This window comes from Curcuma longa, unplaced genomic scaffold, assembly GCF_044706935.1.
Source record: "Curcuma longa cultivar G26 ecotype Majalengka, Jawa Barat unplaced genomic scaffold, ITB_CL_G26_1.1 contig_20292, whole genome shotgun sequence".
NCBI lineage: Eukaryota > Viridiplantae > Streptophyta > Magnoliopsida > Zingiberales > Zingiberaceae > Curcuma > Curcuma longa.
Window position 1 is genome coordinate 937 of NW_027431331.1, and position 12,544 is coordinate 13,480.

The 12,544-nt window shown below is 36.1% G+C and overlaps 1 protein-coding gene across 1 annotated transcript; it reads left to right on the forward strand.

The window, feature by feature from the left end:
- The first annotated feature begins 4,215 nt into the window (after positions 1-4,215).
- LOC141817388 (uncharacterized) lies at positions 4,216-5,271 on the forward strand. The gene is made up of 2 exons (XM_074705050.1): positions 4,216-4,516; positions 4,599-5,271. The coding sequence occupies exons 1-2, from the start codon at positions 4,283-4,285 to the stop codon at positions 5,028-5,030; spliced, it is 666 nt and encodes a 221-aa protein (XP_074561151.1). The 5' UTR covers positions 4,216-4,282; the 3' UTR covers positions 5,031-5,271.
- Positions 5,272-12,544: the final 7,273 nt, after the last annotated feature.

Sequence of the window (12,544 nt, forward strand, 5' to 3'; positions counted from 1 at the left end):
AAAGTGATATTTAAAATACTGAACCAGGGTTAAAATAATTAAATCATAAAAGGGTAAAAATAATTGAGTTACTTCCTGTTCACACATGAGTTTCATCTGGGGATAATTATAATGGAAAAGGGTGTTTTCAAAATTTAATAGATACTTTGACTTACTCTGCCTGTTGATACCTATCATGACATTGCTTGATCTATTTTAGTTCTTGCTGTTAATATTTATTCTGTTGATACTTAGCTTTTACCTGTTGGTACTTACCTTTACCTGTAAACCTGATTATGATACCTAAATGAATGAGCAATATGTAATTTGATTCAGGTTGGTCGTTTAGATCAAATGATGAATATACATGCTGATAATGTAATATTGATGATAATTGATGAAAAATATATAACAAGAAATGAGATAAGAGAAAATAATAAATATTAAAAGGTGTTAATTAAGAGCCTAGCTTTATACCAGAGTACTGGACCGTACACTTGAGTAGTGGTGGTGTGATGTAGCCTTCGGTCCAGAGCACTGACCGATCACATATTATTGTGGTAGAGCAGAGGCCACGGTTAGTGATTATCTTGTCTTCCACTGGTGAGGGTTGTTAGCCAGTATGTTAAATAACGTATGCGATAGTATATTTTGAGGAGGTTGTTAGCCTACATATATATGAGTTATTACTACACTCTGATGATATCGACTCCTGTTATGCACTTTTTAATTAATGATATAAATGTTGATATTGTTCATAATATTTGATTATATTGAGATTATTAGTGATGATAAATAATATTAATATTACTTGATTTTCATATAACAATAAATGAAGAGAATGATAAATAGAGGTATATATATATATATATATATATATATATATATTATACTATGTACCAATGGATAACTATACAAGAACTGAAAATGACAATATGAAATTATGATCCACTTTTATTCCTTTGCTTCTTAATTAAGATTACATTCATGTACATCCTTTCTGATTATCCACTTAGCCTTTAGCTAACTGTCTACTTTATTTAGCTTCCAGATTTACAGGCACAGAGTTAAAACTACCCTGGTTCAGTTGTCTTAGAGTTGCTCAAAGATCTTGACGTGTTGTGTTTTGGTTTGTTTTACTTTAGTTGATGGTTTATATTAGTCTCATTTTAGTTTATCTAATAAAATTATGAATGGTTCTTTTATGTTAAGTCTTTGTTATTGTATTGGTCTGTTTATTATCATGTCACCGAGTGAAGTACTTCCCAATGGGGCGGGAACGACACCTTTGGGTCGTGACAGTATCCCAGCAGTCTTCCTATGTCTTTCAGACTCCTTATTTATAGCCTCAAACTTCATTTCTTTTTCAACCTTGAATCTATTTTTCTAAGTCATGATCAAATGAATGAACCATGCATCAATTGATTGTTGACTTGATTTTGTTAGTATGTTGTGCTATAATGGCTACTGTAGTCGTCTAATTTGGGTCACCATCAGACTTATAAAATAATAGCCTTTGGTTATCAGACCATTATAGATTTTTAATGTCAAACCAATGACTCTTTTCTAAATTTTTTGTTGTTTATCAGTTGACTAACCTAGTCATCTAGTAAATTCTAACTTGGCCTTAGTCAAATTGACTATCACTTGAATATAAACATTCTATAAGTTTCTATTCAGTCTTGAGTCAATTGATCTTTATCATTAGTTGACTAATTGAGTATTAGTTGACTAACTCATGAACAAAAATATTCTGTAAGTTTTTGATTGATCTTGAGTTGATTGCCTAGTCAACTTGTGTGTTAATCGGTTGAAGGACTCTTTTAGTCAACTGTTCTCTTGACTTCAACCACTTCTAAGGTCAAGTTCATTCCTATATCTAGTACTAATTGTACCCTATTGTACAAGTGCACTTAACTCATCCTCACCAACCTTACCATTGTGCCAAGAGGCACCACACCTCTAGGATTTTATCATGCTAAGAAGTCGTACTTCTAGGTCTTTCATGCCAAGACTCACTGCCTTTGGAACTTTATCATATTCCTAGCATTTGGTCTTCTTGATCGGTTAGAAGTTTAAAATATTAAGAATTTAGTCCTCGATTTTTTAACATGCAATACATGTCAAAATTTTCTATACCTACACACTTACACACAAGTGAGATCAACAATATCTCAACAACTTAATTTTTGTCAAATATCAAATCCGCCCATGAACCACACGCTTAGGAGCATAATTGCACTAACAAATATAAAATAGTTAAGTTACCTTGGTAAATCTACATAAATAAAAGTGCATAGGCGAGGGCATTAATATATTTTTTGAAGCTCCAAGAGGACAATGGTGATCTCTTTTCTATTTTGACATCTACAAATACATTAAGGTGACTTAGCCATTTCATCTTGAAGGACCTGCGAAGGTTTAAATAATAGTGAAGCAAGAGAAGCATTATAGGTACCCTAGAAGTTTTTAAGCATTTATTAATTCAAGCTGAGACGTCTACATTTTGACCATCCTAACTAAATTTAAGAAACTTATAAAGTAGAATCCTCAAGTTGAAAGAAAACTAACGTTAGGGAGGGCTTTAAATAGTTTCAAATAAAAAAGCATTTATATTAGGTACTCGTATTTTTAGGCTCATCTAATATTTATTCTTCTTGTGAGTGGCATTAACCACTTGACCTCATTCACATTAAAAAAAAAAAAAAGTCCCAAGCAAGGTACGTATAATGTTAGGATCATATTAATGGGTTCTTCAAACGGTTACAATTTGATTTTTAGTTGAAGCATACATATTCTCTATTTGATGAAAAAAAATATAGAAAACAGTATGAAGTACTATTACCTGAATAGATTGAGCTACCATCTGATGGAGCGATCATGTTGCGATCTACGATTCTAATACTCAGATGAAACATGAAGCTCTATAACTATAGGTCGATCATGGAGGTCAGTTGTCGGTGGCCTCAACATGATCACTTCTCAAATTTACTTTGATCATGATCACTAGAAAATTTATATGAAGTTGGGTCGGTCAACTTCAGGATTAATCGATTCGAAAAAGTTATGGTCATAAAACATATTACTCCTGTTGTCCTATTTATAAGAATATGCTCTCAAGCCTTAACGAGCTATCGGATCTCAAGTTTGCTCCATGAGAGCTGGATGTGTTGGGCTAGAAGGGGAGCATAGTCCTATGGAATCAAAAGGTTAAGAATATAAGGATTGCTGGAGATATATAGACTCCGTATGTTTAACAACAAAAAAAACATGGAAATTGTGAAACTTTCAAGAACTTTTGAATTACTAGAGGATATCAAAATACATGACATTGTATAAAAATTGCCTAAGTTTGAGACGAGTTTTTTTTCGTATTAAGTATCAAGGTAAACATTAGGATGACAATTTTGATGTTAATTTCAAGTTGTGTAGTTGGCCAATAGTTTGTGGTTGGTAAAACAAGAGTAAATACTGAAACTCCGCAATAAGTTTGTAATCAGTTTGTATCAATTATAAAAAGTCTGTTGTTAATTGATAATTTTTTTTTTTTATTTTCATAAAAATTTATCGCGCGGCCACATGAAGAGACGGATATGCTTCCTCGCGAAGTCGCTATCTATTGGTCATCAACTCGATTCATATTTATTAGTCTCATAAACTTTCGGCCAAAACTCATAATCAATTGGAAATTTCAGCAAGGAAACCGCCAAACGGCGAGGAAACAACGAAGTAAAAGAAAACCGACAGCATTCGACGCTCCTCCTACTCCACCATCTTTTTTTTATCATTCCGAAGTCACGTGACCTCATGCCCACCGGTCCGACTTCCTCTGTTCCAACGTGGCCCCCTCCTCCCTTCTCATGTCCCTTCGGACCACTTTTATGCGCCCCTACCTCTCTCGGGTTCTTAATCTCACCCGCGGATCATCAGACACGAGCCCATCGATTTAAGATAACGCCAGCGTTACCTTAACGTCGTCGCGTAACCGACCTTGTAACCCTCGCCGCTGACACCGGCGTGGGCCTTGTCCACGTGTCGCCACTAGAGGCTGTCGGCACGCGCCGCCCACTCCGCTCCCGCCACCTTTTCCGCTTCTTCGCCTTCTTTCTTTTTTTTTTCCAATTATTTTGCCTTCTTTTGCTTTAATTCGAATTCCTTCGTCGCGTTGGTAACGCGTCAGGGTATCCTTCCATCACTTTCCAGAAGCTGCGCTCTATAAATAGCCCCACCACCTCCGTTGTCTCTCGTATCCCACTCTGTTTCTTCAGCTTTGAGATCGACAAGCTTTCGCTAGAAATCGAAGATGGCGGATCACGAGCAACCTAAGGTCGAGCAGAGCAGCAGCAGCGTCGGAGAGGTGCAAGATCGAGGGCTGTTCGACTTTCTGGAGAAGAAGGAAGAGGAGAAGAAGGTGGAGGGGGGATTGGTTGAAGGCGTGGAGAAGATTCACATAGAGGAGCATGGGAAGGTAGAGGAGGAGAAGAAGGAAGGACTTCTCGAGAAGCTGCACCGCTCTCACAGCTCGAGCTCCAGCTCTGTAAGTAGTTTACCTGAGATCGTATTTTTATACTCGATCGCGATTAGTACAGAGATTATGAATTGGTATATTTAACTTGTAGTCGAGCGACGACGACGGCGGCGAAGAGGAAGTGGTTGACGGCGAGAAGAAAAAGAAGAAGAAGAAAGGTCTGAAGGAAAAGATCAAGGAGAAGCTCGGCGGCGGCGGCGGCGGCGAGAAAAAGGACGAAGAGAAAGTGGTGGTGGAGCATACCGAGGTGGTCTCCGTCTACGCCGACGACGAGACGGCTGTGGTCATCGAGAAGGTGGAAGAGGAGACGGTGGTAGCGCCGGAGGAGGAGAAGAAGGGGTTCTTGGAAAAGTTCAAGGAGAAGCTCCCGGGCGGCGGTCAGAAGAAACCCACCTCGGAGGAGGTCCCTGTGGTGTCGGCGGAGACGGAGACGGAGCAGGAGAAGAAAGGGCTTTTGGGGAAGATCATGGAGAAGCTGCCTGGCTATCACAAGGCAGAGGAGAAAAAGGAAGGTCCAAACTGAAAAAGAACCAAAAAGAAACATGAGCTTGGTCCGTTGGTAATTATCATCATCTCCTCTTTATGCTTTTTTGCCTCTGTTTTTATTGGATTTTTGTTTTCGCTGTCTGTCTGGTGTTTCAGTTCTGGCTGTGAATGTGTCTGAGTGAAGTTGGTAATTTGTTTGGTTATGATTAATGGTAATGTAAGGACGCATTGTTGTATGTTTGTTTGTGTCAATATATATAATTAATTAATTTTGTAAATTGAGTTGGGTACGAAGTGTATTCTTTTCATTTCCTGCTGTCCAACATTATTAAAGCATTTAACTGTTTAAACGAAAAAGTTAAAGGCGTGAGTACGAAAGAAGAAATTGGGAGAGAAGCCAGCCACTGTTTGTTGACTGTAGCTGGACTACTTGTGTTTCAAATTGAGATTGATGGGCATTAGCATAATGTCGTTCTGAATTATCCTGAAAGCTACGATCGATCAGTAGGCAAGGCCAGTTCTTATCCTTACCCGACGACCTTCTTATCCAGTTCGATCGGTTAACGTCATAAAATGCCAATTTGATCCGACTAGATTGAAATTTTGGCCAGTTCAATTAGGAAATTTGTAATTATAGGGTTAAATATAATTTGTAGGCATAAAATGCTAATATCATGCCTTAAACCAAATTACACATTCAAATGATATACATAGTTTTAAACTATTTCTCATTCTTATTGACCAAATCAATGGTTGTCTAGCCAATTGACTAGAAGTGAGATAATTCTACTTGACTAGGTGCAGCAAACTAGAGCAGTTGGAATCATATCAAATAGGCACCTTACTTTGAGTATGGTTATTCTTTTGGAATTTAGTGTTATGGGATGGTTAAATACTTTTGGAGAAAGATATTGATAAACTAGTAGATTAACATAACTAGAATCACTTTCAATTATCTGGTAAATCGAGTAACATCACTTGCAGTTGAGTTCTTCTGATTTGAGCAATAACAGATTTTACAAAGTGGGTTGGAAGATTAAGAAACATATACTGAAAGCATAATCTGCCGTTTGAGTATTTAGAAAGCTTATAGACATGTTTAGTGTTGAAGGGGAGCTTTGGTGTCGTGATAAAATTATTGTGATTGGAAGTGACAAGTTTAAATTTTGAAAATAACCTCTTGAAGCATGATAAGACTGCACATTGAAGCACCGGACTATCCTTTTATCGATGTGCTTAGCGTCACTATTCTGTTGACATAAGAAATTGATAAAGCTGATCTGCCTGCACATGAATTTCTAATAAACAAGGAGTGCATCCATTATTAATTCTACCTATCAGTCTTCTTCACCTCCTGCATCCATTATTGATTCTACCTATCAGTCTTCCTTCTTCACCTCCTGCATCCATTATTGATTCCATCTGTCAGTCTTCTTAACCTCCTGCTTCCTTGACCTTCTTCTGTGCACAAGGAGAATACCTGGGGTTGAGAATATCTGAACCACCAGAAAAAATCACAGCATGGGGATGGGGATCACATTGCAATCAAATCAGGTCGATATTTGAAACCACACCTAAAACACCGTCTCTAGATCCTTACACATGCTAATCTCAATCTTCTAAGGTAAAAGCAAAGCACCATGGGACACATTACCAATACCTTCTCTGGCATGTGTCATCTAGTATTTTAGAGATCGACCTCTAAATATGCATAAGTTGTATTTCGAATTTACTCAATCGATACCTCCATATATATAATTTAGGTGTCTAGACTTTGATTGATCAATTTTGGATGTAGATAGTCTTTCTCCTTTGCCTTTTAAGATACTTCGATCTGATTAAGGTGGTGAATACTTGAGTCAAGAGTTTCTGCATTATCTGAGAGATAATGAGATATTGTCTCAATAGATTCTGTCGTATATGCCTCAGCATAATGGTATGTTTGAGAGGCGAAATTGAATCTTGTTAGACATGGTGAGATCAATGATGAATCATGTAAGTTTTTCCGAATCCTTTTGGGACTACGCACTTGAGATAGCTGTTTACTTACTAAACAGAGTCCGACTAAGGTAGTTTCTTCTACTTTAGCAAGAAATCTCATTTATCTTACTTGAAAATATAAGATTGTCTTCCTTATGTGAAGAAGACCATATCAGATAAACTATAAGCTAAGTCTGATAAATGTCTATTTATTTGATACCCTAAGGAAACAAGAGGTTATCAATTCTATCATCCCGTAGAACAAAATGTATTTGTTTCAAGGCATGTTGTATTCCTCAAGAAAGAATTTTTTTTACAGGAAAACAATGGAAGTGGAGTTGAACTTAGTGAAGTTCAAGAGACTCAAATAGACATTGATGAGACACCGAGTAAGAACCACAACCGATTACTTATAGTGATGAGCCATTAGCTAAACCTATGAAAATACAGCCTCTTTGTAGATCCAGTAGGACACGTCATATTCCTAAGAGATATAAATTTCTTATAAGTGAATCAAATGAAGTGTTACTCATTAAGGATGAGGAACCTACTGATTATGAGGAAGTTCTGAAAATGATAAATGGTTAATAGTCATGAAATCAGAAATGGATTCCATGTATAAAAATCAAGTTTAAAACTTAGTGGACCCACCTGAAGTCATTAAGCCTATTGGGTGCAAGTGGATCTTCAAGAAGAAAACTAATATGGACGGTAATATGATTACCTATAAAGCTAGATTAGTGGTGAAAGAATATCGTCGAAAGCAAAGTGTTGACTATAGCAAAACCTTTTCACCTGTAGCTATACTTAAATCCATTCGGATACTCCCGGCTATAGCAGCTCATTATAATTATGAAGTATGGCAAATAGATGTAAAAATAATTTCCTTAATGCAAATCTGTCTGAGTATGTATATATAATACAACCCGAAGGTTTTACATCTATTGACAAGAATAAAGTATGTAAGTTTTAGTGATCCATTTATGAATTGAAGCAAGTATCTAGGTGTTGAAATATCTATTTTGATGAGGTAATCAAAGAGTTTGATTTCTTAAAAAATCCTGACAAACTCTGTGTGTATAAAAAGATTAGTGGGAGTGTGATTGTATTCCTGGTATTATATGTTGATGATATATTACTAATAGGAAATGATATGTCTATTCTACAGTCAGCCAAACTGTGATTGTCCAAAAGATTTTCTATGAAAAATATGAGAGAAGCGACTTATATCCTTGGAATTAAAATCTATAAAAATAGATTGAAAATATTGTTTAGTCTTTCACAGTCTACATATATAGACAAGGTACATGTTAAAGCGGTTTAGCATACTTGAATCCAAGAAAAATTACATACCCATCAAGCATGTGGTTCACCTTTCGAAATCTATGTGTCCATGGATAGAAAATGAGAGAATTTGCATGAGTAAAATTCTTTATGCTTCGGTGATAGGATCTATCTTGTATACTATGATATGTATGAGACTCGATGTATCATTTGCTTTCAGTGTCACGAGCAGATATCAGTTAGATCCAGGAATGGATCATTAGGCGGCTATCAATGCAATCCTTAAGTACCTGCAAAAACTAAAGATGTGTTCTTGGTATATGGAGATGGTCGTATAATTACACGCGGGTATATTGATGGCAGCTTTCAAATAGACAATGATGATTCCAAGTCACAGTTTAAGTACATATTCACTTTAAATAGTAGCGCAATAAATTGGAAGAGTTCCAAACAAGACACTGTTGCCGATTTTACCATGGAAGCAGAATATATTGCAGCTTATGAAGCAGTTTGGATCAGAAAGTTTATTACTGAACTTGGAGTGGTTTCAACTATTGTTGAAGCATTACCTGTTTACTGCGACAACAATGGAGCAATCACGCAGACGAAGAAACCCAAGTCTCACCACCAATCCAAACATGTGCTCTGACATTATCATTTAATCAGAGAAATCATCAGTAGAAGAAAAATACAAATCGAGAAGATTCCCATCGAAAGGAACCTGACTGATCCTTTGACGAAACCTCTACCTCAAAGTAAGTTTGAGGAACACATAGAGATGTGTGGTATTAGATACCATGGTGATTGACTTTAGGTCAAGTGAAAGTTTGTTATATTTAATAGGTGTCCTAAGACAATCGCCTTATGATTATACTATTTATTGGATAAATAATAATTCACTATATGAGTGCATATTCTCTATGTGTTTGATTGGATCTTAAATTCATTTACTGAATATCCGCAATACGATTCATAGCATCAGAGAATTTGTGATTGGATCACAACTAGTGAGCATCTCTACATATGTAATTATGAATGTATTGAAATTATCCTTAGTCGATGAATTGATGAGCACAGACATCATTGATTCTGTTGAGACTAGCACATTTTAAACTCTTTGATTTACCAAGCAGCTGTTCTCACTGCTGCTGGAGATATTAGATGTTGAGAGTTAAACGTAGATGCTAGTTAAAGGTAACTAGTTTATTGGAGTGACTTGTTATGAGACTTCATATGGTTCTATGCATATAGAGATATATCAAAGAAGATCTCAATGCAGCTTAAGTGCAAGTTTCCTTTGACTTGCGGTATTCAAGTCATCTTGATCATGGAGGTTTATACTTTGACATCTTAAGCAAACATCTCCTAAGAGGTGTAGACCCAGGATGATTGGGTGTAAGTTGAAATACCCGAAGATATTTGGATAACCCACAGAGGATTCATTGCTCCTTGAAAATAAAGATGTATATCCTACGACCATTTGTCAAGATTATTACTTGAAGTCTTTGGCTAAAGTATTACATGTCGAGAGTATGATACTCTTGGACACATGTATAAGTAACTTGAATTCACAAGATAAGAAAATAACTTGGGTTAGTTGTGACATAGTCAACCTAGTAGAGATTGACATATATAGATTATGTCATGAACTAAATAGGTATAAGACAATGAAAGGAATTAGACACGTTTTATTGTAGCTGCTGAAAGATTCAAAAAATGATTCTAGAATTAATCGTTGATTTTTCGATTAATGGGGGATCATGATGTACTACTAGGTGTCACTCATGATCGTTCTATAATTAATAGTTAATTATGAACGACCAACATACTCGAGAACCTATTATTGGATCACAACACTACAAGTTTCTCTAAAGGACTTAAAATGAGTTTGAGAATTGCATTCTCAGATCGAGAAAAATAAAGTCTGATTGGACCAGACAAAGAGCAAAGATGATATATTTCGTCTTATGAAGATGAAATGAACCAAATTGGTTTAGTTCTAATGGAAGAGATTTTGTAAATCAGAAGCGATGATGGATTTCATCTTATGAAGATGAAATGAACCAAATTGGCTTAGTTCTGATTGGAGGTGTTTTGGTTATTGAACCAAACGATTGATTTTAAACTAAATTAGATCAACTTGGTTTAGTTTTAAACCGAACTTAAGTTAATGAACATATGAGTTTTGGGTATTGAGCTAAGGGATAAGGTTTTGGATTGGATCCAAATTCAATAAGAAATGTTATAGGAGATATAATATTGAAATAGGAATAAACTGTTGAGATTAAATCCTGATGGTTAGGGTTAATCAAGACCACTCAAACCTTAAACTCCCATTCTTGCTACAGTAACCAATGAAAAAAGATTTAAAAAAACTTAATTATTTTTTTGTTTTGTTTTTTTTTTCTTCTCCAAAAAACCCACATGGCTTCCTCCCTGATTTTCCGTGTGAAAAAAACCTAATCGCAATTTAAAGGTTCCCTAGCTGCCTCGTACGGGAGAGAGTGCCCGAAAAACCCTAGCGCTGCCCTCTTTCCCAAATCGCGTTTCTCTCGCGACCGAAGCTTCCTCCTGGTTTCCTGATTGGAAATTTCGATCGATGTGTGAAGGTCGGTGCTCAGATCGCAATTTCTCATCCCTTCCCATTTGTGATCTTCCCGATCTCGTCTTCTTCTCCGCGTGAAAGGAAATCCCGTGGCCGCCTGCTATGGATCCGTGAGAAAAGTTCTCCCTAATCGCGAGTTCCTGGCCGGCGTCTTCTTTCCAATCGGTGAAATCCTGAGCGACTTTTGAAGCTGTTGATCTCATGTAGCCGACCGCCCAGAGGAGGAAGTGAAACACTAATCGACGTTGGACGCCGACAGTTGTGTTTCCCGTGGACGGTTGCTTGTGTTTCCCGTGGACGATAGCTTGGGTTTCTCATGGACTGAAACCGTCGGAGCTTGTTGTCCAGAGTCGATTGATTGAGCCACTATGGGAACTTGTCGTCTATTGCTAGGAGCTTGTGAAGATTTCGAAGATTGTTTCATCTTCGTCAGAAACGTTTCGGTTGTTTGTCCTACATCGGTGATCAAGAGTTGATTATCGGAGACTCGTTAGAAATATGATTGCCAACAATAGTTAGAAAGTTTCGGAAAACGAATGCAATGTGTGTTTTTGTGTATTTTTTGATATTAGAATTTTCTCTCGTATCGATCATCGGCTAGTATTGAAGACGGTGATACGACTCGTGGCTTAGGAAACCGTCTAGATGAGAATTTGGCGTGGATCACCGATAGAGGCGGAGTTTTGATAGAGCCGCTCGATTGATACCAATCTCATTCTACGACATCCGTTAAGTATACTTAGAATAAATATTATTCTTAAATTTTAATTTTAAATTATACTTTATATTTGTTGTATTTTACATGTATGTGTTACGAGTATTGTGATAATTAGATATAATTATTAATTTTTTTTTTGCTGTATATATTTGTGAAATATGTAAACATGTACGACACACCCGACTAAACCTAACACTTTTGATAAAAACTACTTGATAGTCATAAATAATTTATTATTATTTTTTTAATAAAAAGATTTTACGTGAGCTTATTGGGATAAACACTTTTGGCAAAATGCCTATGTTATTTTTGTGTTTTATAGCCTGAGAGGAACCCTATAAGTGCAAAGTGCAATAATCCTAATTAGGACATAAATGTAATGTCTTTATGACTATCAAATTTACGATCGTTAATATTTGACAAGGATTAGTGAATAAGTTTTGAATCTAATCGATTGAAGTCATTTTCAATTGAGTGATAATCAATCGATCACTACTGTTAAACACTCTTGATAACTAAAAGAGCTCGATAATCTTAGAAGGTTTAAAATTTGAAATAAAGAACATGAAGAAATAACAGTACCTATTTGGTTCGTATTTGAGGAATTTAGGCATAAAACTCAAAAGAATCACAAAAATACGAAGGTGCATATTTGACACAAATTCAACTATTTTACTATGACTTAATAAAAATTAGAGATTTTTGGGGGTGTTTGGTTTTAGGTTCTCTATATGTAAATGTTCCATTGAGGTCTTAAAATTTGTGCAATGGACAAATAATGGGTGTTTGGATTTAGATGGTAAATATACATATGGGGTTGGGATAACCTGAAGGTCCTTTTTGCCAACCTGAAAGTTTAAATTACACATCTATCCTTGTAAAAAATATATAAGAATTTTTTCGAGTTTTAATAAGGGTAAATAAGTAAATGGGCATCCAAAACACAACTCAATCTCATATTCAC

Coding starts and splice junctions, on each gene's coding strand:
- LOC141817388 (XM_074705050.1), top strand. CDS start 4,283: ATGGCGGATCACGAGCAACCTAAGGTCGAGCAGAGCAGCAGCAGCGTC. Junction 4,517..4,598: donor ACAGCTCGAGCTCCAGCTCT/GTAAGTAGTTTA, acceptor TTTAACTTGTAG/TCGAGCGACGACGACGGCGG.